Here is a 27932-nt window from a genome sequence, read left to right as displayed (position 1 = left end):
AGCTGAGTTATTCCTTGCACAAAAGTAATGCAACACATGACAAAGGCATTTTCAGCACTCCCCTGATGAAACATAGCAGGTAGTAAACTCATAGTCTCACTACCCTGCCCACTTTAAACAGAAATCTTGCCAGCAGTACTGGAGCCCGAATATAATTTTTCTGCTTGACACTTTTTTTCTAGTTCTCTTTTGCTACAGTTCACAATCAGATCATTACAAAAACAAATGCATGCTCCAAACAGCATGGTTCCTCAGCACTGACACTGCTGAGAGCTCCTGCATCAGGACCAGGATGTGCACCTCAGACTTTGTCAGGCTTACCTTCTCAGTTCTAGGGTCCTGATTCTTCAGCACTTTCTGCTGGGTGAGTTTTCAAGGTGATCCCACTGGTGATTCATCAGACAAGCCTACACCATTTCCAGTTTCAGACACAAGACTCTACTGTGAGTTGGGTGTGGACTCCTTAAGTCACTGAGAAGCTCCACTTTAGTACAAAAAATTTATGGGACAATCGATTAACAGCCACTGGAAGTGACTAACATAGCAAGAACTCTAATCAAATCTATAATTATTCATCTCAGTGTGGTTGTAAACTACTAAAAAACAGTATTTTAATTCCAAGCTACAATAACCTCTCCTCTCTTATAATCAGAAAACTGAATCTAAGTCATTTATTGTGCTGTGCATGACATCATCTGAATAGATTTATAGTAAGCCAGCATCAATGCAGATAGTTAGTTTTAAAACTTAAGGAAACAAATATCTCAAACACTTCTGTTCAGACACTTTAGGATTCTCCTTCTGAAATGAATGATTTCTGCTATTACAATGCTACTTTTTAAGTCTATACAAATTGCGTGTAATAAAGTTCAGAGATTTGAAAGCGCAATAGAAGCTGATCACATTTTTTAACAGAAAATATCCAGCCAGAAAATAAGGAAGCCAGAAATATCCCAGAACACTGTACTGGGAACTCACCAATTTCCTTGAAAACCAGCAAATATTTCTTCAAATCCTTGGTTTGAAATTGAATTTGATAGCACTCCACCATAGCATGAGCTCCTGAAACTCTTATCTAATTAAGCACTTAGGTAGGTGCTTTCTCATTTACTCCAGTGATACTGCTAACAAATGAACTGGGTATATTACAGAATCATAGAATCACAGAATTGTAGGGGTTGGAAGGGACCTCCAGAGATCATCGAGTCCAACCCCCCTGCCAAAGCAAGTTCCCTACAGCAGGTCACACAGGTAGGCATCCAGGCAGGTCTTGAACATCTCCAGAGAAGGAGACTCCACCACCTCCCTGGGCAGCCTGTTCCAGTGCTCCGTCACCTCACTGTAAAGTGTAAAGTTCTTGCACACATTTGTGCAGAACTTCCTATGCTGCAGTTTCTGTCTGTTTCCCCTTGTCCTGTCTCCACACACTGCTGAAAAGTAATACTTAGATTTCAGGTGATACTTTTTCTATTGCAATACCTTCCATAAGCAATCCATTAGTTTATAGAAAGCAAATACTGAAGAGATTACTCTTTCAAATAATAAAATGCTGTGTTTTTTTTTTTTTTTTTTTGTTACATTATTAGAAATCAGAAAAGATAAGCATATTTTATTATCACATAATGATAAAGTATATGCAGATATGACCAAGAAAGAAAAGGAAACACTGGAACCTTTCAAATTAAAATTAGTCAGCATAGACCTTAAATAAATAAGCAAAATCACAGGCTCATCATGAGGTGGAAAACAAAGTCTATATATGGCTGAATCACACAAATTTGTGAAGAAAGGCTTTGAACAAATACAAGTGAAATGCACAGAAACAATGCCATGTGCCTCACTGAGGACTCCGCCAGACTGAGAAGATATCAAGTTACGACTACTGTAATGCAAGTGATCCCCTGGATCAGCAGGAGTCCATTCAAAATGAAATTCAGCTTTTACCCAGAATTGCCAGCAGACTTGAAAATGATATATTTTCTGACATTAACAGTCTAAAAATACTGTTTACTAACAAGCTAATAATTTTTAAGTGATGAATATCCTAACTTGTCAATCTGTCAGCATCCTTTCAGCAGCCTCAAAATATTCAAGAAGAAAAAAATAGAAATTTATATCCACCAAACAACTGCAAAATGCAATGTATCATTAATGACAAACTGCAAAAAAAAAACAAGTTGTTTTGTGAACTGAAAGCAGAAGTAACAAAGCCTGGTTTCCCACACACACCTCCACAATACCTTCAGCTCATTCCCTTTTTCCCTACACAACACATGCTCTGCATACTTGGCTCCCCTCCCCTCACCAAACTTCCCACCAGTTGCTGGTTGAACAGGAGGCACAGGTTCAGTTACTCTGGAGTTAAATCCATCTTAATCAGTCGGCTGGGTGCTACCTCCTAGATGACAGGGAAGCCCCAGAGAGTGCCTCAAATCAAACACTGGCATGCAGAGCAAGTAGCAGCTCCTGCCAGCCCCCAAGGTCTTCGTAGCTCCGAGACCTCTGCAAGGCTGATGTAAATTGGCCATTGGACTGAAGTTACTGAGAAGCACAGCTAACAGATGGAAAGTGGGATTGCATAAAGCTTGTCTAGGAAACCAACCTAAACATCAGAGCTGTTATACAAAGACTGTCCATGCGCTTTAATACTCAGCAGCTTGTTTAAATATAAGATGCTGCATGATCAGCAAGGTAAAAATGTATATTTTTCAAACCATCTCTTTCACAAACATTGGTTGCTGTTAAGCTATTGCAAGCATTATATAAACCCCAGATTTTAATGCAGCATACATGCGGCACCAGTAGGGCACAAAGATTTCTACTTATAGCAACTAGCTCTAAAGCTCAGTAATAAAACATGGCAAAAAAAAAAAAAATCCTATATGCATATATGATTAGGAAAAATATTTTCACAAATACATCTGTATTTTGGCCCATACCAAAAAGTCACTGTAAAATGGAGCAGCCCAGTGATTTAAAAGCCTACCAAAAATATACCCCAATGCAGGCAATTTTAAGGGTTCTTTACTTCCCCTTCTTTCACACCCTTTTTAATGTTGCATTTCTGCACTGTTCATCCTTGTAAGAAAATAACAAAACTAACCTCCTTCATTTTACAAAATTCCAGACTTGTTCATTGCAATTTGAATAAAACAAACAAAAACAAATAAACAAATAAACAAATAAACAAACAAACAGAAAATATATCTATATTCCACCAATGCTGAAAAGCTAAATTCATGGATATCAGGGTAAATTGGCCATGGTAAAAAGACAGATGTCACTTCTTAGTGTCCTCACCTCACCTGCTATGCAGTGACAGCTTCAGTAGACTGTAAGACCATAAGGAATTTGTGCATCTGATGTGCTCACAGTTTTCTGGCAGAAGTTTACATATCGTAGGGTTTTATGTCAAGTCTGAGGTGTTGGTGAAAATATATCAGCAGCCAGACAGGAAGTATTATTTTATTTCTTTTTACTGTAACATTTTAATTGACTGGAACATCTTAGCAGTCAACTCATTAGAAAGGTTATCTGTCATTAAGGGGTTATCACCAGTAAGCACTTTACTTAATTATAGACGTCAAAAAATATGAACGAGAAAGCTCTCAGCCTGTATCTCTCTTTCAATCTTCCCAATCTTCCTATTACTTTCCACTTAGCCATCTAAACTGCTTTTTTTTTCAATGACATAATGTTTGAGAACTGTTACTGCTAACAACAAACTAATTTTCAAACACAGCCTCCTGTAAAATCCTTCTGACCAGTGAGCGACTATAGCCAAAATGCACATCAGCTCCATTTTCTTCCCCTCACAGCACATCTGAAAACTAGGAGAGAAACTGAGAGAACACAAAATCATAGAATTGCAAGGTTGGAAAGGACCTACAAGATCATCTTGTCCAACCATCCTGCTATCACCATTACTACCCACTGAGCTACTAAGCAGGATCTCATAGCACCTCATTCAGACATGAAAAGAAGGCTCCTCAGCCATGATGTTGACAGAAGAATTGGCCATTTGTTCAGCTGTGCACATGAAGCTGCACACATGAAACTTTTTTCTTTCCTTTTTCCTTTTTTTCTTTTTCATTTTCTTTTTCTTTCCCCTGACCCTTTCCCTTTCTGAGGGCCTGCCACAAAGCAGAAATGCACAGAATCCTTTCAGCTAAATGTTATTCCTTTCCATTTTCCCTAACCAGCCTTTGTTTGCCACCCAAAACCTGCATATCCACAGCACAGCTTCATGACATCACCATGCCCTCCTTCCACAGGACCTTTATGACTACCCCAGACAGAGCCTGGGCTTCTTTACATTGTGGTATGAGGAGAAAGGTTCATTTTACTCTATAGCCCAGTTATACCAAACTCACCTCTATTTGACGGCATTATTTGATAGTCAGTAGACAGGAAAAAGAAAAGTTTTGCATGGAAACATGGACATTGCTACTGCTAAATTCTGAAAACAGATAGGCTATTTTCAGAGAAGGAATACTTTACAATTGTAATTATATTTCTTTTTTACTTTAAGCCCTTTTCCCTCATAAAAATAATATATATATATATATATATATATAAAATATATATATATAATTTCATTTTTTTCCCACTGGTAGTTGGAATGGGATTGTCAGCAAAGGCCAAAACACTCTAATTTATCAGAACTCACAGACTGGATATGATTGGAAAATATATATACTAAAGCCTAAAGAGCTAAGCATTTAACTAGGCTAATAACAGCAGAAAATGCTGCAGGCAGCTGGAGGTGTGAACATAATTCCACTATTTTGAACATCCACACTGAAAACAAGTCCACTTCAGCTGTAGCTGGTAGTTGTATACCTTCATACTTCTTCTAAAACACACTGAATGTGTTGATGGACCATGATGACATGTGGAGATAACTCAATCCCTCACACCTCCCAAACATAGGAGCAGTTTTAATTTGGAGTAAAGAACAGTTGCCAACAGGTAGTCAGAAGGAAAGTTAGCAATAGCTATTCAGCTGCTCAAATGAAGATCCACAAATCATCCAGAGAAAGAATCACAGAATTGTAGGAGCTGAAAGGTACCTCCAGAAATCATCGAGTCCAACCCCTTTCCAAAGGAGGCTCCCTACAGCAGGCTGCACAGGTAGGCATCCAGGTGGGTCTTTAATATCTCCAGAGAAGGAGACTCCACAACCTCTCTGGGCAGCCTGTTCCAGTGCTCCGTCACCCTTACTATGAAGAATTTCCTTTGCATATTGCAGAACTTCCTATGCTCAAGTTTATGGTCATTTCCCCTTGACCCGTCCTCACAGACTGCTAAAAAGAGGTTGGCTATATCTCCTTGACTCCCACACTTGAGATATTTATAAACATTAATAAGATCACCTCTGAGTCTCTTCTTTTGTTGTTTTTGTTTGGTTTTTTGTTTTGTTTTGTTTTTAAGGCTGAACTGATTCAGTTCATTCAGCCTTTTCTTGTAGGAGAGATGCTCCAGGACCTTTATAATCTTTGTGACCCTTCGCTGGACTCTCTCCAGGAGACCCCTGTCTTTTTTATACCAGAGGACCCAGAAATGGATACAGTACTTCAGGTGAGGCCTGACCAGGGCAGAGTAGAGGGTAAGGATCACTTCCCTTGACAATCTGGCCACGTTTCTTTTAATTCACTCCAGGATCCCACTGTTCTTCTTGGCCACCAGGACACACTGCTTGCCAACCTGCTGTCCATCAGGACACCCAAGCCCTTCTCCACAGAGCTCCTCTCCAGCAGGTCATGTCCCAGCCTGTACTGATACTTGCAGTTATTCCTTCCCAAATACAAGATGCTGCACTTGCTTTCTTAAAGCTCATCTGGTTTATCACTGCCCAGCTCTCCAGTCTGTCCAGGTCTTACTGAATGGCAGCACTACCTTCCAGTGTCAGCCACTCCTCCCAGCTTTGTATCATCGGCGTACTTATGGAGGGTGGACACTATTCCCTCATCAAGGCCGTCAGTGAATATACTGAACAAGATCAGTCCCCTGAAAGGACTGATCCAAACATGGTTTCCTTGTAGGAGAGAGATACACAGCAACTATTCTACAAGATGTTCTGCACCTGAGCAGTCTCAGAGTAACAGCAAAGTGACTCTCATGCCTCTGATGTGCTGCTTCTCCTCAACCAAATTCAAATCTTGCATAGATCAAGCTTAAGTCAAGTATGTGGATGAAGTTTATTTTTATTATTATGGAAAGATGTTATTTGTACTGTTTTAACCTCCATTCTCTACTTCCTACAGCAAAAGTAGGAAAAGAAAGCACACCTGCTCCTATCATCCCCTGGCACCAGGGCACACACGCCTGATAAGATGCTGGCACGCCAAAACTCCTGAGAGCAGTACAGCTCTGCCCAAAGCAGAAAATAGAGCTCACCATGTGAGAGAATGTACTTCAAAGTGTTGCCAGTAGAGAGTCCCATTGCTCTCATATTGAGGAGAAAACAATCACTTAGCACTATCTGAAGAACACAGAACAGCGAAATACTTTGTTTCAGCTGTGGTTAACAAGACTACAGACAGGAGCACTGGTGGCAGCAGCCACCTGCATAGGCTTTCACTTCTCCTCACCCCCAGCATTTGCTGTTTTTCAGTGTGTCAGCAATTCAGTGTCTGTTTAATTAAAAACAAACAAACAAAAAAACCACCCACAAAACAGCCAAACAACAACAAACAACAAAAACCAACAACCAAAACCTAGGAAGCTCGAAAGTATCATTTGGACTTCCGCTGTAAGGCAGACACATTTTTCAACACCACTTAAGCGTGGCTAGATGAGAGCAAAGTGAAACATTTTAACTGTAATTAAGTTAATTTGCTAGCCGGTCTGTACGTTTCATTTCTAAATTCAGTTGCTCCCCAGCATCTGGCCTGGCTCCTGCAGCATATGCTTACCCCCGGTGCACTGAGCTCAGCCTGCGGAGCCATCGGGCGTCTGTCGAGCATGCCAGCCGTGCTCTGTGGAGGCCAGCCCCCCTGCAGCAACGCGTCCTCCAGCAGCAAAACCTCCCCAACTGAGCAGCACGCCACCAAAACTTCAGCACGTCAGCCTACGTGAACCATCACTGGCTCCTTCTCCTTTTCAGGCCTGACCTAAAGCACGAAGCTTTTGCCTACATGAGGCGATCCTGTTTGCTGGAGACTTCTCTCAGCTGTTGATCTGATTCAGTTCCTATGTTAGGTTACAGCTCAGCAGAGAGCCCGTCACCATCAATTAGCAAGGAAGAGTGGGAGGGTTCTGTGTTCCAAGCGACGTCAGCCACTTTGGGAAAGAAGCCTGCACACTTGCTGGAGTAACACAACATTTTATCAAACTCAGATGCATGCCTTGCAGCACGCACGGCCTCCTGTTAACACACAGCTGGCTTTGCAGCCGGGAGCAAATCACAGAGAAGTGTCCAAATGCAAAAAGCACATTTCTTTCTGTTTACGGGTATGGGCTTGATTTTACTTTTTGTCCCTTTTCTGAACAGAATTGTTAGGCAAGTTGGAAATCTTAACTCAGTATGGAAATCTCCCTGTGAAAGAAAAATTAAGCTTGACCACAATAAAGGTGAAAGATATATTCAAATAAATCTTAATCCCAGAAGATATATTCAAATAAACCTTAATCCCAGAAGCTTCAAAAATAAAATAGTCATTCGCCATAATGGTACACTGGTCCACTCAAATCATCAGTGAAACTCTCATGTTTACCATTATTGGCCTTAGTGAGTTTAAGACTTTGCAAGATTATGGCCAACTGGCTTAAATTAAAAGTAAAGGGTAAAATTAAAAGGGTAAATGCTTCTGAAGGTATGGAGAAAAGGAATAAGGCACAGGGTGCAATGAGAAGGGAGTGCTATGGAGGAAGAACTGCAGAGGAGCAGCTTCCTGCCCTACTATCACTGGTACGGTAACTGGTAATGCAGCGACTGCAGAGAGCAACACCAAGAGCAAACATAAGGGGGGCTACAGCTGCTCAGCGAGCTGGGAAAACTCAGGTTATGCATAGAGATTTTTATATGTATGCTAGAGAAGCAAAGTCCCATCAAGTCAAAATTGGGCTTTGAGAGCTGAAAACATTTCCTATTGCCAACCCCTTAACACTGACTATGTAAGCAGACTGTGAAGTTGAAGGTAGCTGGAGAGGGACACTTGCTCATCTCTCAAAATCTGAGATACACACACACACACACACACATATATATATTAACAAAAATTTCAGACTGACTTCCAGTTATATTAATAGGTTCCTACACATATGTTTATAAGGTGTAGCAATGTCAATACAAAGTTACCTTCTTTTCCTGCCCCCAGCAAAATGTGTTTTATTGATTTATTTAGAACAACTGCTTAGCACGTCCTTAGCAATTCTAAGAGGTGGGTTTGGTTTGTCCATGATCATTCATGTCATTAAAACTTTCCCACAGTTTCAGATGCCAATATTCATACTACATGCTAAGATGGCAAATTAAATTACATCAGTAGAAACTTTGCATGTATTTATGATGAAAGCGAAATACTTCTTTCTCATGAAATAGATATTTCTACATACATGAAAAAGATTAAGCAGGAAAATGAAAAATTGAACGTTGACAAGTGGCTGTGTAGTATAATCTGATTTCCATGTAAGACGCTTTATGAAACTGGAAATGCTGAAGCCACTAGTGTTGGCAAAAAGAAGCAAACAATAAACTTCAGCAATTACTGAAGTACCAGAAGGCTGTGAGAAGTATAGCAACTTCTGATGCAACACCGTATTAACAACTTTTTTTACAGTATGATCACTGAGCTAACTTCTTGGCAACATTAATATCCTTGAGTACTTAACAACACACTCTGTGGGACACAAATACCTTGGGCTAATCAGAACTAAATAATACACAATCACAGTCCCACCTGGAATATTAGAGCTAGCACAGGGCAGCCCCAGTTCCAGAGCCACGAATTCTGTCTTCCAGCAAGTTCTCCAGAATACTGAAACCAAGCTTTCAAGATCGGGCTCCCATCACGGCAAAATTTGGCATTGCAACATGGAAACAAAATAACTTTGCACTAGAAAACACTATAAAAAGATGACTCAAACGGCAGACACAGTAACAGGGAAAATCCCTGGTAACAATCATGAAGTTTCTAAATCCTCTAGATATAGAATACAAACCACTTCTTTTTAAAACCAGCAACACGAACAGCAGAAAAACAGCAGAACTTCTGAGCTGCCCGTCACAGCTCTGACTATCACAAAACCAGAGGGAAGACAGTGCCAGGTGACTTCTGTCCTTTCTTGCTCAAAAGGGTGAGCTGTCACCTGAGAGGCATGAGGGCTATTTAAGAGCTGTGCAAAACAACAAAAGGAAATGGTACCTTCAGTCAAGTACAGAAAAACATATCCCATCTTTATTAAGATAGCAGTAGGAACACCATTCATTCATTCATTCAGTGACTTCTACTTTCCTTTATTGTTTATGGCACTTGTGGAAAAGTAGCTTGAACAAGAGATATCAATACTCTGTACTTATACAGTGTATTTGTCAGTAGTCTCAATCAATTTTAAATACAACTTATGAAATTTAACAACATATTTGGACTATAAATGCTAAGAAGCACGACACTCAGTTATCTGTTAATAGAAACTTACTGTGAGTGTCTGCTTATACTGCATTGTACTTGTGTTTATTTGTTTTTTTTTAACCGAAGCAATGTATCTGGGTTCTCTTTCCATCCCAAATAGAAAAGAAGGTGCCTGTCTAAGAAAGTTGTTGTTGACAAATCAGATAATGACTTGCTACTGATCACAACAGGCAACATCTCAGAAGTAACAAAAGCTTAGACATGAGTAATTTTTCTCATCATCTAATTAATGTGCATCAACTGATCCATATGTGAACATGTGGGCACTCTTAGCATATGGCAAACGAATTAAGACCATTTATTGTAATTCTGCAGCACTGTGGATTATGTTATGCGGCATTTGCTGATGGGTAAATGCATGACGAGGTAAAGCACGATAACTTGTCAACCCACATGTCTACACCTAGTATAATCACAAGGACTCTTCTGTTTCTCCTTTTCTTTGCATTTTAAAGGTGGAAATTGCACTGAGAGACCACATTAGCTTTTATTTAGCCATCAGGCATCTCACCAGTCTTGCACAGCCTCTCAAAAGACAAACTCATGTTACTGAGATTCCTCGGTTATCTTTTAAATACTCTGACGTGAAGATCCCACACAGAGGACCTTGTGAGTTTAATTTCTATTTTGTAACGCATAGCAAAAGCTAGGCAATTTAATGCTCTTTGAGTTCAGAAAATCAAAAGAGATCTACTTTTAAATGAGTATCTCACACTTACAACATTAATAAACATTCTCCCCCGCTCAAGTAAGACTTAACATCTAATGAAATAGACAGAAAGAAAAAAAAAAAAAAAAAAAAAAAAAAAAGATGGCCATAAGATACACAGGTTGTTTTAACAGCTAAAAGGAAGTATTTCTCTTATTAGAGATAATTCATGTCACATTTTCCCCCTCCCCCAAAGTACAAATTTAACTCCAACCACAGTGAATAAAGGCACGCCCTCCATACATACATTTTGTTTTTATACAATAGCTACAATGTTAGCTCACTGCAATCTCCTTCAATGTTAATTCCCTGAAAATGTTCTTATTGGCATGATATGAAGCCCACAAGGCTCTTTTTGCTTGGCTTTAGATTAGGCCATTACATAACTGCAACATCTGGGGCCCATTTCTACTATGCAAGTTCAAACAGACACAATTGCTGCATGCACATACTCATTTCTGTTTAAAAGAACCATGTGTTTCACAAGAGTAGGACTGATGTGCGATTCTGTTCAACTGATTATACAGTACATATCGTCCCAGAAAATAATGAAGCATACTGCAATCTTCTGAAATGTGTCTCTTTAATGCATTCTAGTGCAGTTTTCATTCCTGTGCTCTGTAAATTCACATCCAACTCTGCACAGGGGATAAAAACCACAGCAGACCATTGTTGCTATAGCTAGAACTTCTGGAAGGGGGAGGCCCAAGGTCAGTACCCTTCCCTTATATTACTCACTATATGTACAAATTCTAGACTCAACTGTGATCTTGCACTGGAGATGGCAAAGTAACCTAAATCTAAGGTGTGAAAGCCAAACTACCACGCTGTACCCCAAATCAAGCAATTGTCAATGAGTGAACAAGCATCAGTGAATGTGCAGCTCCAGGTTGAAGTTGGAAGAGACTGCAAATCAACAGAAACTCCTCAGACAACAGTCTGTTATTTCATGTGATGATTGAGAAGTATGGTGAACTGCTATGCAGTTTCTTTTCAGCTTTTCCCCTAGTGAAGAGCGATTTCTGCTTCTTGTTGATACATTTTTTATCTATCAGCAATAAAAATATCAGGAAAGGATACCTATATACATCCTTGTAACTGCAGAAACAATAAAATATTAAGAGGATTATCACTAAAACCTTCTTAAGAGCTCCCTATTACTATTACAGAAAAAAAAAATAATAATAATAAAAAAAAGTGCCTTTGTCTTCCTGAATACTAGATGAGCCAGAACTACTACTCAGAAAGGTGCACAGGCTACTGTGAATCGGGGAGCACTCTTCAGGTTCCATCCTATAAGAGTTTATCAAGAATAGGCCAGTACAACAATATCTTAAAGTCACTACAAATAAACATATTTCAAAGTTATTTTTAAAACATTTATCAATGAAACGAAAGTGCATTCACTCTAACTTCACACTATCTATTACTTCACTGTTGCAAAAATGTTAATCACAGAACACTACACAAATATGTGAGATTATCTTTTTATACCGATAGCAGTTACAGCCAAGTTGACCAGAATTCAGAATTTTCAGTGATCCTTCTCAGGCACTGCGACAAAAGCAATCTCCACGCACCTATCTGAAAGGAACTGGACTTTGCAACTCACAGCTCAACACTGGATTAGGAAAGCAATTACTTGTCAATTAAGATTTATATACAGGCTCAAGAAAATAGACTCAGTAAAACTCAGTAAACTCAGTAAAAACAAAATAAAAGGAAAAAAAAAAAAAAAACCTCTACATTTTTTCTTATAAATCAGAAGTATGACCAAAAAACACATTCACAGCAAGGTTAAATTAAAATATATTATACATAGTGCTTACTTTAAAATAAGATTATCAAGACTGTAAAACTAAGCAATCAAGCATTTGGTCATCTTTAATTGAATTCTCTTCTCCTCGCCTACCTATTCATGCTTTGATTTCCACACAGCTCCTACACTTTTCAGCAAGGAGACTGTTTACTGAGGGGCTACTTTACATACTTGCTCTCTTTGTTCTCCTCAATGCTTGGGCCCCAGGCCTCTTTTATTGCCCTGAAGATGGTGTTATTAACTTGTTCTTTGAATTTTCTGAGATGCTCATCACTAGCATTCTATATAGCTTCACAATGCAATAATTTATCTTCACAATACCCAAAAACAAAAAGATTTAGGGGACGCCCCTCTCCTTTTTTTTTTTTTTTTTCTTTTTTTTTTTTTCATGTTTCCCATTTACATTCCCATTTACATGTACATCAGGGTACTTGACAGCAGTGAGATCCCCTTGCAAGTCTCTTCAAATCTTTTTAAGGCATGCAAAATATGTCATGAGCTTTCAACATGACCAAATCTACACAGATGCAACACAAATACATACAGAGCCAGCAAACACGTATTAAATAAACCTTAAATATAGCACTACCATTGTAGTTCTTTCAAACTCGACAGGGAATAAACCGTACTGTGGAAAGGCATCATTACACACTTGCTTTCTGCATATATTTCTCTTATTTCTGCTCTTGGCTACTACTGGTAACTGAGGTAAGTCTTTCATCTAAGCTGATACAGTATATTTTATGTCAAGTGCCAAATTAACCCATGAAGGGGAGAAACAGAGAAGAAAAAGGATACGCACACTGAGTTTTTCTGCTTCCAAATTAGCTTAAAGAGTGAACTGAAACTTGACTCTGAGGATACATGGTGGGGGCTATGCTGCCCCTAAGGCTTCAGGGTTAAGAGATGCCTGCAAAGTCTTGAAAGACTTCCAGGAAAGGGGGCTGGTATTAAATATACTTAAAGTTTCCTTTTCATTGCTTTTATGTGGTTCTTTTTTAACTCTGGTTCTGGTTTTGTGATCAAGGGCTGACTTACTTGTTTCTCTGGTAAAATGAAAAGCTCTTGTTTTGTTCAGTAGTCCCTTTAAAGGAGTGTATTCAGGGAAAAAAAGAAAAAAGAAAAAACAAAAGACATGCAAAGAATTGGTGTACATTCCTATTAAACTACATAGGTCACTATGAATGTTTGTACTGTCAAATACCACGTTATGGGAAGGAGTTTTCTCAGAGCCTTAAGCAGTGCTTTCCACCACAAACCAGGCAGCAGAGGGACAGCCCATGATGGCGGGAGCTGCCCAGAAGGTCACATTATCTCTGCAAGCAGAGACTTCAGCTGATAGCATTATTTCATTTTCCTCTCTAATTCATTTATTTCCCGTGATTACTTCCTTAATATTCTCCAAGAGCCAAGTACGTGACATACACTGCTTTTAAACCTGATTTTGCCCATAACCAGAAGTAATAGCACACAGTGCACTTCCTATTAAACGTGGTTGCATAGAGAATTTCAGTATTTTGCTTGAAAAGTTTCACTTTCAGAATACAGACTCATTGTAGAAAGTACTATTTTTCAAAAGCAGAATAATATGGAGAACATTTAACCAAAAGAACCTGATTTTTTTTTAAACTGACGAATACCAATTATTGCATTTCTGAGTAGCTGTACAGTAAACCAATAAAAGTACTCTGCAGAAAAAGCTGCTGTTTTGTAAATTATCCAGCACAACAGGAGTTACAAATGATTGCAAAATGTTATCTTGGTCATGCAAATGCCTGTCTTACACAAGGGCAAAGCCAGCAGCAGTTTCTAAAGGAACCTGGAAGGATGTCCAAGGGCTGGAGGAAGACCAGGACGTTTCCTCCTTCAACTCCTGCTCCTAACAGTCAGCAGCAGAATTACTGCAAGGCCCCAGAAGATTAATCAGCGGCTGTAGCACGGGCCATTACTCCTGGCTTTTCATACTGGAGACTAATAAATCCAACACACCTGGGCCATTCTCCCACACTGAAGCCAGCTGGCTTGGAGTTGCCAAGCCTATGGTATTAAGCTAATGTTCTTCGCCTTTAGAAGAAGATGGCTGGGGCCAAGCTGCCCCACAGAAATACTACATGGCCTGTGCTGTCTCATGAATGATGGCAAAGAACCGTTTGGAAGACCACGGGGTAGCCCAGGCCAAACACACACTGGGAACCACTCTGACAACTCAACAGTGGCTGAACTGTGCCAGGTACGCCCCAACACTCCTCAGCTCCTGAGAACATGAACAGCCTCGATGCCAGAGAGCTTCAGAAATTCCTACAGGCAGAGCAAGGCCTCATTTATGGCCTTAAAGTTACTCTAAGGCACACGACATTAGTGGTCATTTCACCACCAGTCTTAAGCCAACTTGAGCACTTTCATTTTATAGCCTCACATGCTCATCTAGAGCTTTCTTACCATCCTTGGCATGAGCCCAGATGTTCACCATCCCTTTGAACCCCATGGACCCTCTCAACAGCTCTCCCACACCCAGGGCACCAGCCAGGCCTTCGGCAGTAAAGGGAGGCCTGTGGCTGTGCTGAGCATCTTGCACCATTGATATTGCCTGGGGATCTTGCCCTCAGTCTGAGCACTGCTGGTATCTCTTGTGCTTTGCTTATGAATCTTTTTCTGTCAAAGGCCCATTGAGTTAATTAACTCCATAAAGCCTTGGTAAAGTATGTAAGTAGAGATTTAGGAAACCAAACCATTGAACACAGGCATTTAACTGCCTTGTTAGTTTAATGCAGATGATGTTGGTTTAAGGACTGGGTTAATACACATCTGCTATACTTGTAGGTGTTTGCACATTTCTGATTGCTGATGGCATCCATTAAAAATAAATCAACTAACTAGCAAACAAACAAACCATCTATCTTATTGCAACTAGGGTAATTACCATGAACATCTTTAAGACAAATTTTCACTTACACTTCCCCTTGATGATCACTATTTCCCTCTCCTCACCTTTTCACAACCAACTTCACAAACCATTTAAGACACAGCCAATATTCAGATCACTATAACAGAATACAAGTAAAGATCTGTATTCCATTTCTGTCACCAGGATAAAACTTCAAGTACAGTGGCTCCAGACAATTGTGCTTCCTCCCAGAGGAGAAGCAGCTGGGCACCACCAGACCTGCAGAACAGAAAGATGTACCTCTCAGCATGCAGGGCTGCTCAGAGTAAGTAAGCCATAGAGAAAACAGGGTGTTTTTTGTCTTGTTTTGTTTTGTTTTTCTTTCTCTTTGCTAGTCAATTTTTGTTTATTCTTGGCCGATAAAAGGTTTCAGTGGCACAGCAAATCAAACCTACTAAATCTGCATGCATCAGCTCCAGAGAGCAGTCAGAAGCAGAAAGTAATCAGACGGGAATTAAAAGAATGATTTTGTGTCCCAGATCTGGTGACTACGACAGGATTGCTGGGCAGTCCTATTTAGACAAGAGGCTGCTGGAAAGAAGATTCTAGAAACAAACAAACAAACAAACAAACAATGAATAACTCCCACTTCCTATTTTCTGGTACAAAACAGGTATTTCATGTTTTGTTCCTGATGTAGAGAGGTGAATATACAATAGAAAAGAAACAGTGTGATTTATTAAAGCAATTAGGATACCTGTGTAACAGAAATAAAAGAAGGGAAAGAGATTAAGAGAATGAAGTAAATAACAAGGATATTTTAAAAAGTATGTTTTCCTACAGAAACTATTTTGACTCTGAAGCAATACTGAGAAGAAAAGAATGGGGGAAAAATGACACCAGTGGGGTCAGAAAAGCACAGCACTCCCCACTCCTTGTTCCTATACAAAGCTGCACAGTGCTCCATGTTCCCTTTGCCCAGGCAAATCTCCCTGCCTGTCCCAAGCTGAGACTGGAGCGGGGGGGAGGGAGGGGAGTAGGAGGGTCCCCTCATCTCTAAGCTCCTGGAAGGCAGAGAAACACAGAATTCATCTTCTACATGCTGCAGACACTGAAGACTTCTTGTAGATAGGTGGAAATGTCTATTGAGAATTTAACTAAATCAATACGTAGATACTTACGTATTGGGTTTGAATTTTGAATCATATTTTCTTTTATTTGCAACACAGAAGTCAGACACGAAGCACTTGGTTGTGTTGTTCAGTCAGTGTTGTGCACATGCTACAGGAAATGCATTTTATTATTTAGGAGTTTTATGGTGTCTGACAAAAGCAAGTCCTGAGTTACAAACACAAAGCCAGCAGTCAGCTGCATCTGACGATTAGAATACCTAATTTTGGTTTGGTGCATTTCAGAACATTAAAGTCTCAACCATAACACCTCAAAAGAAAAATTTATTTTCTTTCTTTATTTTTTTTAATTGGATCATTCAGATTACTTCAGTTTTAAATGACAACTGCTTATTTCTAAGCCACCTTTTTTTTCAACAGAGGCTGTCACTCAAGCTAGTTTAAAAGCTCACTTTCATCTGGATTAATATCTTTTCTGTCTTCTCTCTGCTTCCAACTTCTGTCACTCACCACATCATCATCCTGTTCTCCTCTGTATCACTGTGTGTTCTCTCAGTACATTGATTTTCTCTTCCTAATTAATATGATTTTCCCTTCATAGTCCTTTAATCGATTTCATTTGGTATTGTTGTTTTCCTATAGTCATTCTCCACAAAAGCTGGCTAGACAAACAAAACCTGCAAGGACCCATGCTCTCAATCCTACTTTCTGCAAAAACCCAGGAAAGCAGAAATTGACCAGAGAGGAAGAAGAAACATCAGCCAACTGACCTGAATAAATGCCTGAAACCTCTCCTGAGTTTTTTTTATTATTTTATTTGCTATATTTTAATACCTCTATTTCTGTTTTAAAGCTGCTTTACTGGACATTTTATACAGCAGGTTCCTTCTGGTGAGGGGTTCAGAGCCAGCCTCTCCCCTTGGTGACTCAGTTTGGTGAGGAAGGACACATATGAGAACGACAAGAAACAGGTATTGATTTGGGTCAGGCCCATTATTGTTTGAAACAGACAGAAAGGTAAGCTTGCTGCTAAGCAATGTAATTTCAGTTTTTCCCCTTCCTAACACATAGTTGATTTAGCTAAAGAATGCAGAATGCTGCAGTATCATTCAGAAACAAACAATGAGATTATTGATCCACTGAGGAGAATTCCCATAGAGAGCAGAAAATTAACTTTCCACTGGAGTCATTATTTTTCCAACTTTATCTTATTGTCCCAGCAAATTCAGCTACAATCCCAGTGTGAGGAGCCCCTTAGACCCAGAGCTTTCTCCCTTGCAAAAGCTATCCAACCTGCTTGGCCAAGGCTGCGTATGGGGGCTTGGCTCCAACTCTTAAGCCATCTCCTTCAGCAAAGCACCTTGGACAAACACAGCGGCGCGCATCTGTCCTGGCGCTGCTCTGTGCATGAGAGCAGTCTCCTGCCCACCCATCCCAGCGTGCCTCGCAGTGATTGTTTCTTCCTAAGGAGATTTAGACAGTTTGCGTCAATCAAGGATTTAACGAGAGACAGAAATGCCATCCGCTCTTAGCACAAACAGCTGCCAGCACCTTCCTTGATGATCTCAGGGTGCATGGGCGGCTGGCAAAAATTATCAAAGTTAGTCATTTCTGGTGTATTTGTCACTTTGAAAAATACAACTTAATCCTGTATTTAAATCATAGGGCTGATTTTAAAGGACCTCATCTTTTTTTTTTTTTTTTTTTTTTTTTTTTTTCTCCCAATAGAACAAGTATTTAGAATTATTATTAACTATTAGAAAAAATGGGAATTCTAACAATATGGGAAATGGGAATGCTAACAATAAACATTGAATTGAATATAGAATAATTAAAAAAAAAGACAAAAACATGCTGAGTAAACTAGTCATTAACTCCCTCCAACAGTCTAAACAAGGAAATGAATATATCCTAAATCAAAAATTACCCTATAATTCCATGGGGTATATCTCATGCACTTTCAGAAGTGCAATTAGCACTCGTATCTGGCTTGAAGCTTTGTCATATCATCGTTTGTCAGTAAATGAATGAATAATAATGACAAAAATAACTTGAAATCAATTGCTTCAGAATGAAATATCAACACAAAATAAGCCTAATTTTGCAAGCCAAAAAAAAACCCCACACTTCTGCTTTTTAAACCTGGTTATGTTCAACACATATTTGCAGGCTGGACAATTATGTAATTATGAATTCTTTAAAAACTGGTCAATTCATTTCCATAATGAACTTCAGGAAATCAGCACAAGATTAGCAGTTTGCTCTCCAATCGATCCGCCTCTCATTAGGTCAGAGCTAATTTCTCCTCTTCCCTCCCATCCACACTCATCAACAACAGCACGCACAGGTAATTTCTAAGGGAAGAAATGAGCAAAAATACTGCTCCCATGTTTCTTATTTAATAATAAAATAATTTAAATCTGAGTATTTCTACTATGTCCCACGTTCCATTTTAAATAAGCTGTTTTGACTTCTCCCACTGAGCACCATTAACTCTGTCACACTAATCCTTTTAGCAATACTTCCAAAAGTTGGACTCATGATGTTAGAAGCTTATTACAACTATAGTACCTCCTAACACTTGAACTTTTGATCTAATTTCTTAAAGATAGCAAAAGACACCCATATCAAAAGAACATTATTGAAAATAACAGTCATACCATTATTTAATCAGCTCCAACTTCTTCCAGCCGCTTGAAGTGGAAGGCAGTTGCCTATTGCATTCTGCATTTGGACAGATACAAAAGTCAAAGGTGTGTCTCTGAATATTTTATTATGACCCTGTTTAATAGCAATCTGGGAATATTCAGGGGTCGGGCTTGTCCATCATAACTTCTTCCTACGTTCTTCTGTTCTTGAGTCTTGGATGTCAAATCCAGAAGACTTTCTCTGAGCTCCTTTCTTTCTATCTCCCAAGCAAGAATGACTATTAGACCAGTCAGCCAAAGCCACAGACTGAATGCCCATTTATCTCTCTGAGGCTTCCTTAAGAGCCATCTTGCTTTTCTGAAAAAGCCCTATGAAAGCATCCAAAGGATATCAAAGAATGTTTTCAAAACCCTTAGAAACTCCAGGTCCTGCTCACAGGATAATGTTGCTGGGTTTCTTAGACGAAATCAGAGTCAGACATCTGTCTTGAAAGCAGGGTTCTAAACATACACTACACTTCTGTAAACAAACCTCCAATTCACTTAGTTGCACAGTTTTGTCAAAATATTATCTGATTATCTTCCCCCCACACACACACCTTTTTTTTTTTTCTATATAAGAGTTCAAAGACCACTCCTACTATGGAAAAATAATATCTTAAACACACCACAGAGATTTAAAAATAAAACAGCAACTGCTGGCATAGTTCTTGCCATCACTCATGCTCCCACAACCCTAATTACCACAGGACAAAATCTGGCCCCTGTGCAAGCCCCGTCTAATCCCTGCCCTGTATTCTGCCATGCCAGAAGGTTATTCCTTGAAACACTCCCAGTAAGCCGGATAATACTAGAAATGACATTTCAATGCCACTGAATCAGTTTGTCTAGAACTGCGATTTTATTTCCAAGCTTTCTCCCTTCAACCGTGTTTATATTACAACATAGAAATGGTGACTACACCTTTATTGAGAAAGAAACATAAAAAATAGATGAATACTTTGGTCCTTACATTAGAACATTATTCTCCAAATAATCCAGTCTTTACAAGCACAGCATCTTCACTCATGTTGTATGTCTACAGGGTAGACTACAAATTACCAAACGTGAGCTGGAGAGTATCAGACAGTATCCAAACTGATGTGTTGGTAACTCAAAAATTTCAAGCCCGTTTATTTAGCATCTTCAGACTGCATAAAAATGAGGTCCTAGGGCAGCAATAAAAGAGCAGCTGTTTGGGCAACATTTGCCTCCTAGCTCCCAGGAAGAACTTGCAAGAGCAGAGTGACACAGGAGAAGTGAAGTTCTGAGCATCTCCCAGGCTGGTGGGGCACAGCAGGAAAAGTTGGGATTAGGTCACAACATTGTCCCATGAGCTTAAGGCCATCCTGTACCTCCTGCCTGAGCTGCACTTAGGGCTCATTATCTCTAACCCTGGATATAAATAAAGCTGTGGGTTTAGTACAGGAAACTAAGCTTTACGATATAAATAAAACGAGATTCTGCATGCAAAATAGGTCTTAAATTAAGACAAGTATTTCCAAGTTCATCTCTTGTTGTGCTGGCTCTGTAACCTGCATGGAATAAAAGGCCATCTGCACTGCTGCAGCCTCAGGGGAAAGTACCATTATCATTCCCATACTCTAAATTCAACCTACGATTTCCCACTCATGCCATGCAGGATTTACACAGGGTTAACTTCTGCATGAGGCCCACATTCTGTTCAGTCATGCAGGCAGAAGAGGAGGGCAGCCCCAGCCACAGTTACTCCTTCTTCGAATCCACATCCCTGCAGAACAGGCAGCTCCTAGCAGAGCTGAAAGGAGACTGCTGAGCTGGTACCAGTGCCAAGATAACAGCATTAAGCAAATACCTACACCTGTATTTTTCAGGATATTCCTGTCCTTGTGCAACATTGCATTACTATTTATCCTCCTCAGAACAACTTGGTACCATTAAAGAAGCATTGATTTTGTTATATCTTTTTTGTTATTTTGTTATTTTGTTATATCGTGGTTTCTAATTTCACAATATATTTTTTTTTTTTATTTTTTACCTTGCCTTGTGTAAAATAAATTTAATATCCTGAGCGTCCTGGTTTTAGCTAGGATTTAGATAATTTTCTTCCTAGCAGCTGACATGGTGCCATATTTTGGAATTAGGATAGAATAATGTTGATAACACCCAGATGTTTTAGTCATTACTGAGCAGTGCTGCACAGATCCAAGAATGTTTTAGTTCCTCATTCTACACTGTCAGCAAGGAAGTGGGGAAGCCTCCAGGAGAAAGCCCCCAGCCCCCAGCCCGGAGCTGGGATGGGACAGAACAAGCATAGTAACACAAACTGGCCAAGGCTGTGTCCCATAGCATACAGTTTCATGCTAAGTGATAAAAGTTGAGGGGGAGCTGCTGCTTTTTGGGAACCATCTGGGCATTGGTCACTGGGTGGTGTGCTGATCAATGAGCATTGTGAATCCCTTGTTTTGTAAATTCATTTTTATTCATTATTATTTTTTCTTATTTTTCGTTCCTGTGAGACTGTCTTTATCTCAACCCATGAGTTTTACCTTTTTCTGATTCTCTCCTCCATCTCCCTTTGGGGAGACTGAGCAAACAGCTGCAGAGTTGATCAGCTGCAGGGTTAAATCACAGTGCATGATAAAAAAACTCATTTTTAACTCTTCCACTTATGAAATTACCCTGATGTTTTTCATGTTTTTGTTAGCAAAGCTGTAATATAGTAAGCCTTGAAAAATATGTTATAGCAGCATAAGGAAATCTGTAACTGCTTCCCAGAAGACCCTTGAAGACAAAGTTAGTAGGAAATTGCCAAGTCAACTCATGATTTAGGCACGTAGTTTTCTTCAAGTCAGATTTCAAGAAAATTATCTAAGCATGTGTAAGTGAATTATATTTGATAGCAGAGCTGAGAAAATTCTGTTTCAATTATAACAGTAATATCGCATTAGAAAGCAAGAACTAGAGAACAATACTAAATTTGAAGAGCCATATGGACATAAAAATGTTGAAAGGTTTTGGTCCCTCATAATGTGACATATCATACTAGAAAGTCATAAAAGATGGGGACATGGGTGGCTTCCCATACCACAAACAGGCAACAAATTATCTTATATCATAAAATACTGCCCACTACAAACATTTCTGTGGACCAAAATCCTCAGAATGGAGTTGAGTGAAGGTTGTGTGCAACAGAATAATAAAATTCTTCAAAACAGGAAAAGAAGCAAGGATTAAGGTTGTTTTGGTGGAGCACGCAAGGTTAATTTTCAGAAGAACTCAAGATGATGCTCTATACTTGGGATCTTATTATTACTACTTTAGTATATTTTTCTTGTACGTATGATTCAGACTCATCTATTTAGATTCACTGACGAAAACTTAAAAGATGTGTTTTTACTACAATCTTGATAGAGTTCATCTTGTAACTGGGACAATACAGAAAAATGAAAAGAGCAAGTGCTGCCAGCAGCATAAAGTCACTGCACAGCAGGACTGTGACAGAGACAGAGGCAGATTGTGATGCAGGAGCACGGAGGAGCTCTGCCTCCCTAGCCCCAGCCAGCTGTGTCCTGGCTGCCAAGGGCACTGCTCAGATTCCTCAAGCCTACAAAAAAACGCAGCTAAAACATCTCTTTCTCAACATTTAGCACCTGAAAATACTACCTTAGACTTTCCAAAAGGATTTTTTTCAGTTCAGGACTCTATGGCCCATTGTCATATTAATGCTGACACTTGATCTCTCCATGCCCTTTTGCTTTGAAATAAATTTGGTTATTTCATCTTTTGTCAATTACACATAAAAGAGAAAATTAGAAGTTAAACACAAAATTTACATTAAATATCCATAGCTATCATGAGAGCTGACATCTTTCTGGCACAGTATAGAACGCAATATGGAATATTTCAAGTTTAGCATAATCCTAACATTTATTATACAACATTTTTTGATTGACTTATCCTGAGCTTTATAAAAGCAAAATTCAGGGACAGCGCTAGAGCACTGACCTTCACAATCTTTCATCAGGATAAAATGGAGCTGTTTACATTTAGTCACATCTACGCTAAGCTGTATTATTCAGAATAATATACCAGGGCAGTATCACAGCACTGCTCCAGGCTGAATTTTGGGCAGATCTCTTTGGCTGCCTCCTGAAGTTATTGATATTTGGTGCCGTGGGGCTGGTAAGGCCTATGATGAGGCACCATCTACTCACAACAGACAGAAGCACCAGATCCAGACACAAGGATCTGGAAAGAACACAGAGGCCAATTTCTACATTTCACACCTGAAAGCTTCCAGGCTCCTAAATTTCTAAGGGGAAAGAAGTATCTTGCTCTTGACACAAACAAGAAGAGCTCAACTTCTAAGAGTGAGATTCCAGAATATCTCTGCCTCGTTCCTCTGCCACACTTCACCTGACAGCTACAGAGCAGGCACAGACAGGAGAAAGCCACCAAAGTAAGCCTTAAAACTCATGATAGATTGAGACCCAAATGGAGATGAAGTTGAATAAAATAAAACTAATGAACGAGTAACTGTACAAGTAGTATGAAAAAGCAGCAGATTTCAAGCACCTGCTTTTGTTGATCTGTAAACCAAGAATGCAATGCTGAAGATGGTGTTCCACCACTCCTCTGCTTTTACTGTTTCCTCAAGACTATTTCACAAAAGGTTCAAAGAAGGCATCACATTACAGAGTTTTAATCTTTAGTTAATCTCCACTATTAATAGCATATATACTGTCTGAGTTACACAGATTTTTATGGCGTACATTGCTGTTTTCACTGTGCAGCTTATTATAACTAGTGCACGACTATGCTGAAGATTGTTATGGCCTGATTTAATGTCATTGTTTTAGGAGCTGTTATGAGTCACAGAGAAGGGCACCCTGGCAGCATTCATTTCCCCCAACTTCAGGAATTGTGTAGCTGGCCAATTGAGCTCCCTCTACCAACAGAGAAAAACAGACCTTCACAGGAGACAGCTCATCTGATGTGCACCAAGGTCCTATCAAAACATGGGAGAAATGTCTCTGTTGGGTATGCAACAAGGCAGAAAAGCAATGGCCTCAGGATGTGCCAGGGCAGGATCACATTGGATATCAGGAGAAATTTCTTCTCAGAAAGAGTGATGAGGCATTGGAACAGGATGGTCAGGGGGGCGAGAGTCACCATCCCTGGAAGTGTTCAAGAACTGCGGAAATGTGGCACTAGGGGATGTGGCTTAGCAGATGTGATGAGTTGATGGTTGAACTAAATGATCTTAGTGATCTTTTCTGACCTTGATGATTCTATAATTCTATCTTTCTAATATGGCTGCCTGAATAGTTCATTTCCAGAAGCAGGGGCCAAATCAATGTCTTGTAGTAACATGCAATGAACAATACCAAGAGTACACCAAAATGATTTTTTTGTGTTGTTTACATTTATGGAAATGCAAGTACAAAATGAAAACTGGACTTCACAAAATTAGAATTGTAAAATTCGGTATGTGATGCAAGACTGAATTTTAAGGAACTTCTGAGTTAAGATTGTATGTTATTAAGTGCAACCTCTCATCATAAACTTAAACTTATTTGGACTTGGGTGATTTACTGAGCCACGAATGCACTGACTATTTTTCTTTCCCCAGTAACAGTTAAACATCTCTCTCATCTACTCAACTGCTGAGATTTTAATTTCAGTCCACATAATATAGTCATTACCACAGTTGATATTAGTTGATAATCAAATAAAAAAGTACCTGAAGCACAGAAAGACAGAAGTATCCTTTTTATTCCCACCAGATAAGAATTGAGACATGGTTATAGGTCTGTTACCTTTCAGCTTACCCTATACATAACAAGAGACTTTAACAACCACAATAGCCGTTTTTCATCAGCACCTCTGTTTTTCAAATGGAGCTGTTTAATTATATGCAAAATATTATCAAGCATGCAAAATAACATATTCAGTGATTTGCATAAACATCTTCCACTGTATGCACAAAGCCCAACAGCTGCGAATTTCTTTACCCATGCATAAAAAACAGCAAAATTAGCCCAAAGACTTGTGCTTCACATTTTAACCAATAACTCTTTACAGGGTAAAGGATTAGGTTATCACTTCCAGAAATTCTGGAAAAGCACACTGCCTAGGCATATTTAAATAAAATAAAATTAAAAAAATCAAGTTAAATAATTTGTCAAAAAAGCTTATATGAAATTGTTGTGTCTATCAAATAAAGTTTACAGTACAAAAGAAGATATGACAAAAGATGATAATAAACTGACAACATGAAATTCTTAAACCTCAGGAGATTTGTACCTTTTGATCTCAGTTCTGAATGGAACAGAACTACCATTACAAGGGACAAATCAATAGATTTTCCTTGCAAATGAAACCATTTGAAAATGTTTTTAGAATTTTAGATTGCTTCAAATATAAAAGAGTTTGTATTTTTGGATAATACTCATTTTTTCAAGACTCAATTAAAAAAAAACTCAATTAAAAATCCAGTTCACAACATTACAGAGCACTTTAACAACTTTAACAACTTTACAAAAAATTGAAGTAATTTAAAACACTTTGGCTAATCTGATTTAAAATTAGACTTTCAGTTACTTTTAAAGCCCACAGTGAGTGGTAATCATTGCCCTGAACTTAGTGAAATTTTACCATTTTCAATTTTGTACAGCCATTCCTGTTTATTTAAATTGTATGTAAAAGTAATTTTTGCTGTAGTCTAAGTAGTCTAAGACTCTGCTGTAGCAATGGAAAGGTAGGTTCCTGTCAGAGGGGATGATTTTCTTTGGATTTAATCAACAATTAGAAGAGGGGATGGTAAGGAAGAAAATGACTTGTATGACCTTTGACTTCTTGCACTATCAAGTCTAGCCTATTTAAATACTTCATTTAAAGTAACCTCTTTAAGCAGTGCAGCTTTTATTTAGCCAGTAAGCTGCTCAAGCCAGACAGGTTTCCAACCTGCCTGCAGTATGATGTACACATCGGTTACAAATGAAAATCAAACTAGTTAAGGAGTTAGTTCTGCAATGTAGTGCTATACTTTGATATATAATTTGATAATTTGAACATAAGAGTTATAATTAAAGCAGTAAGGTGAAACCACTTAGTGTTAAGTCCTAAATATTTACACTTTGAAGGAAATAAGTAAAAAAAAAGAAATTAAAACAATGTTAGAAGAAATTAACCAACAAAATTTATCCTGTTGTTATCTCATGGAAATAACCATAAAATTTGCAAACTTATCAAATGTCAATGTTAATCCTGATTCTGATTTTATCTTCCACTTTATTTACAACTTTTCCAGAATGACTTGGCTACTTTTTTTTTTATAGTATTTTGAACTTGGGAAAGTCAAAATCAGGACAGCTTTTGGATAGTAGTGACTTTGAGTTCCTAAACTATGTACCTAGCCAGTTGCTTAGTTGGAAGGTATTAGAAATAACATCACCACCCCTATGCCAAATAAGTCTAACAGCATTTGGAGTTAAGCAGAGTATGGTTCTTAGTACAGCTTGCTGCCTTGCACCAGAAGGCACAGAGAGCAGTGCAGGAAAGAGCCTTGAGGCATTACTGTAATCCACAGAGGTTAAAGTAGGAAAGTTAAAATTATTTAATACATTTTAAGCCCATAGTACAGTAAATGGTCTGTTGCTAGGAAGCACCACTGGCTAAAAATACTCCTATTAATATGCTGACTCGATGTCTAAAAAATGCCAGAAGCAGGTCTCGCTCAAGTTGTTTCTCACATGCTTCCTCAGGTTCAACAGTCTCCAAGCTCACATCCACAAATATATGAAGCTCACATGCTTCTGGACCTGGATGTTATCTCTAGCCAGGATGAGGCATGCTGAAAAGATGACGGATCTTTACTAACATCTTGTCAGGAGTGCTTGCACCAAGGGAACTGAGGAAACAACTAAAAACCCTAATAAATTATTGGTTTGGTTTCGCTTTTTTTTTTTTTTAAGTTCTGACCTCTTTCTGACAGTGGACTGACCACCGTGGCAGGAGGCATTCCGCCCTGACATGCGGAGCCCAGACCAGCTGCCTGGGGCTCCTAGGGATGGTAGCATGCAGGCTGCAGTCCCACACCCTGCCCTGTGTGCTGATACCCAGCCAGCAATAACCAGCGTTTACTCAGTTCTGTGTAAACAGAATTCAGCTTTTCTACCTCGCTTGCTTATTCATGAGAGATAAACATTAGAAACCTCAGAAATGCAAAGCAGTTCAGGGAACACGCACCCATTCAGTTAGAGATATCATCACTTCCCAAATGACTCTGGACCAGTAACAAATTACACCAGAACACTGCTTGTAGGGGATGAAAGTGCCATGAGAACCCTGAAATGGGGAATCCAGTCCTTACAGGAGGCTCTGGACGATGTCTCAGTTTTACACTTCATGGAACAGATCCTCTCAGTCACACTTGAAAAGATTAGGAATGATGGAAGAACAAAATAAATAGCCCTGGGCATAGAATTCTGAAGGCGGCACAAATTACTGTACATAACTTACAAACCTTGATCTCAAAATTTTACAGCACCTGTTCATTCTATGTTAAATCTTTACTGAATGCATTCTTTATGTACACTTTGGCCAAAACTTGAGATTCTATTGGCTGTAAAGTGTCCCTGATAATGAATATACAAGTATAGACTGGTAATGGCTTTAAAACAGCTCATCAAAAACTTATTAAAATTATATTCAATTACTAGATAAAATTCCTACTAATAATTACTGCTGTGGATGATTTTTTTTGTAATTCAACTATATTTTTTTCTGGTTTCACTCTACAGCCTTGTATCATTTCTAGGTGGTTTTCTGCCAGGAAAGAAGAGATGATGTTTCTGGCAGTAGAAGTTGATTTCGATTTCCCCATGCTTTAGTACTCTAATCCAAAGAGTGACTGCTTAGCAGGCAGGGATGAGGAGGAATGAATCCAGGCTTTGGTGCACCTTTCTATTCACCCTTAAACAAACCCATAAATGGAATCAATCACTGTAACAGAGAGTGCGAGATAAGACCAAGTTCATACTGTCATAGCAGATTATTCAAACTGTTTTCTATTCTTGTTTTCA

The 27932-nt window shown here is 39.0% G+C and overlaps 1 protein-coding gene across 4 annotated transcripts in view; it reads right to left on the bottom strand.

Annotated features, from left to right (window-relative positions):
* Nucleotides 1-27932, bottom strand: part of CACNB2 (calcium voltage-gated channel auxiliary subunit beta 2) — a 230313-nt gene that overhangs the window by 107865 nt on the left and 94516 nt on the right. Inside the window, exon 1 of one of the 4 annotated variants that reach the window (XM_042888065.1) lies at nucleotides 6918-7175. The exons of the other annotated variants lie outside the window; for them this stretch is intronic. Within the exon in view, the coding sequence (XP_042743999.1) occupies nucleotides 6918-6968 (51 nt within the window). The 5' untranslated portion in view covers nucleotides 6969-7175. Of the gene's footprint in view, nucleotides 1-6917; nucleotides 7176-27932 lie in introns of those variants that run through there. 4 annotated transcript variants of the gene reach the window in all.

Source organism: Lagopus leucura, unplaced genomic scaffold (genome assembly GCF_019238085.1).
Source record: "Lagopus leucura isolate 7727_CA_CO unplaced genomic scaffold, USGS_WTPT01 Super-Scaffold_100157, whole genome shotgun sequence".
Lineage (NCBI taxonomy): Eukaryota > Metazoa > Chordata > Aves > Galliformes > Phasianidae > Lagopus > Lagopus leucura.
This window is presented reverse-complemented; position numbering and strand designations above follow the sequence as displayed.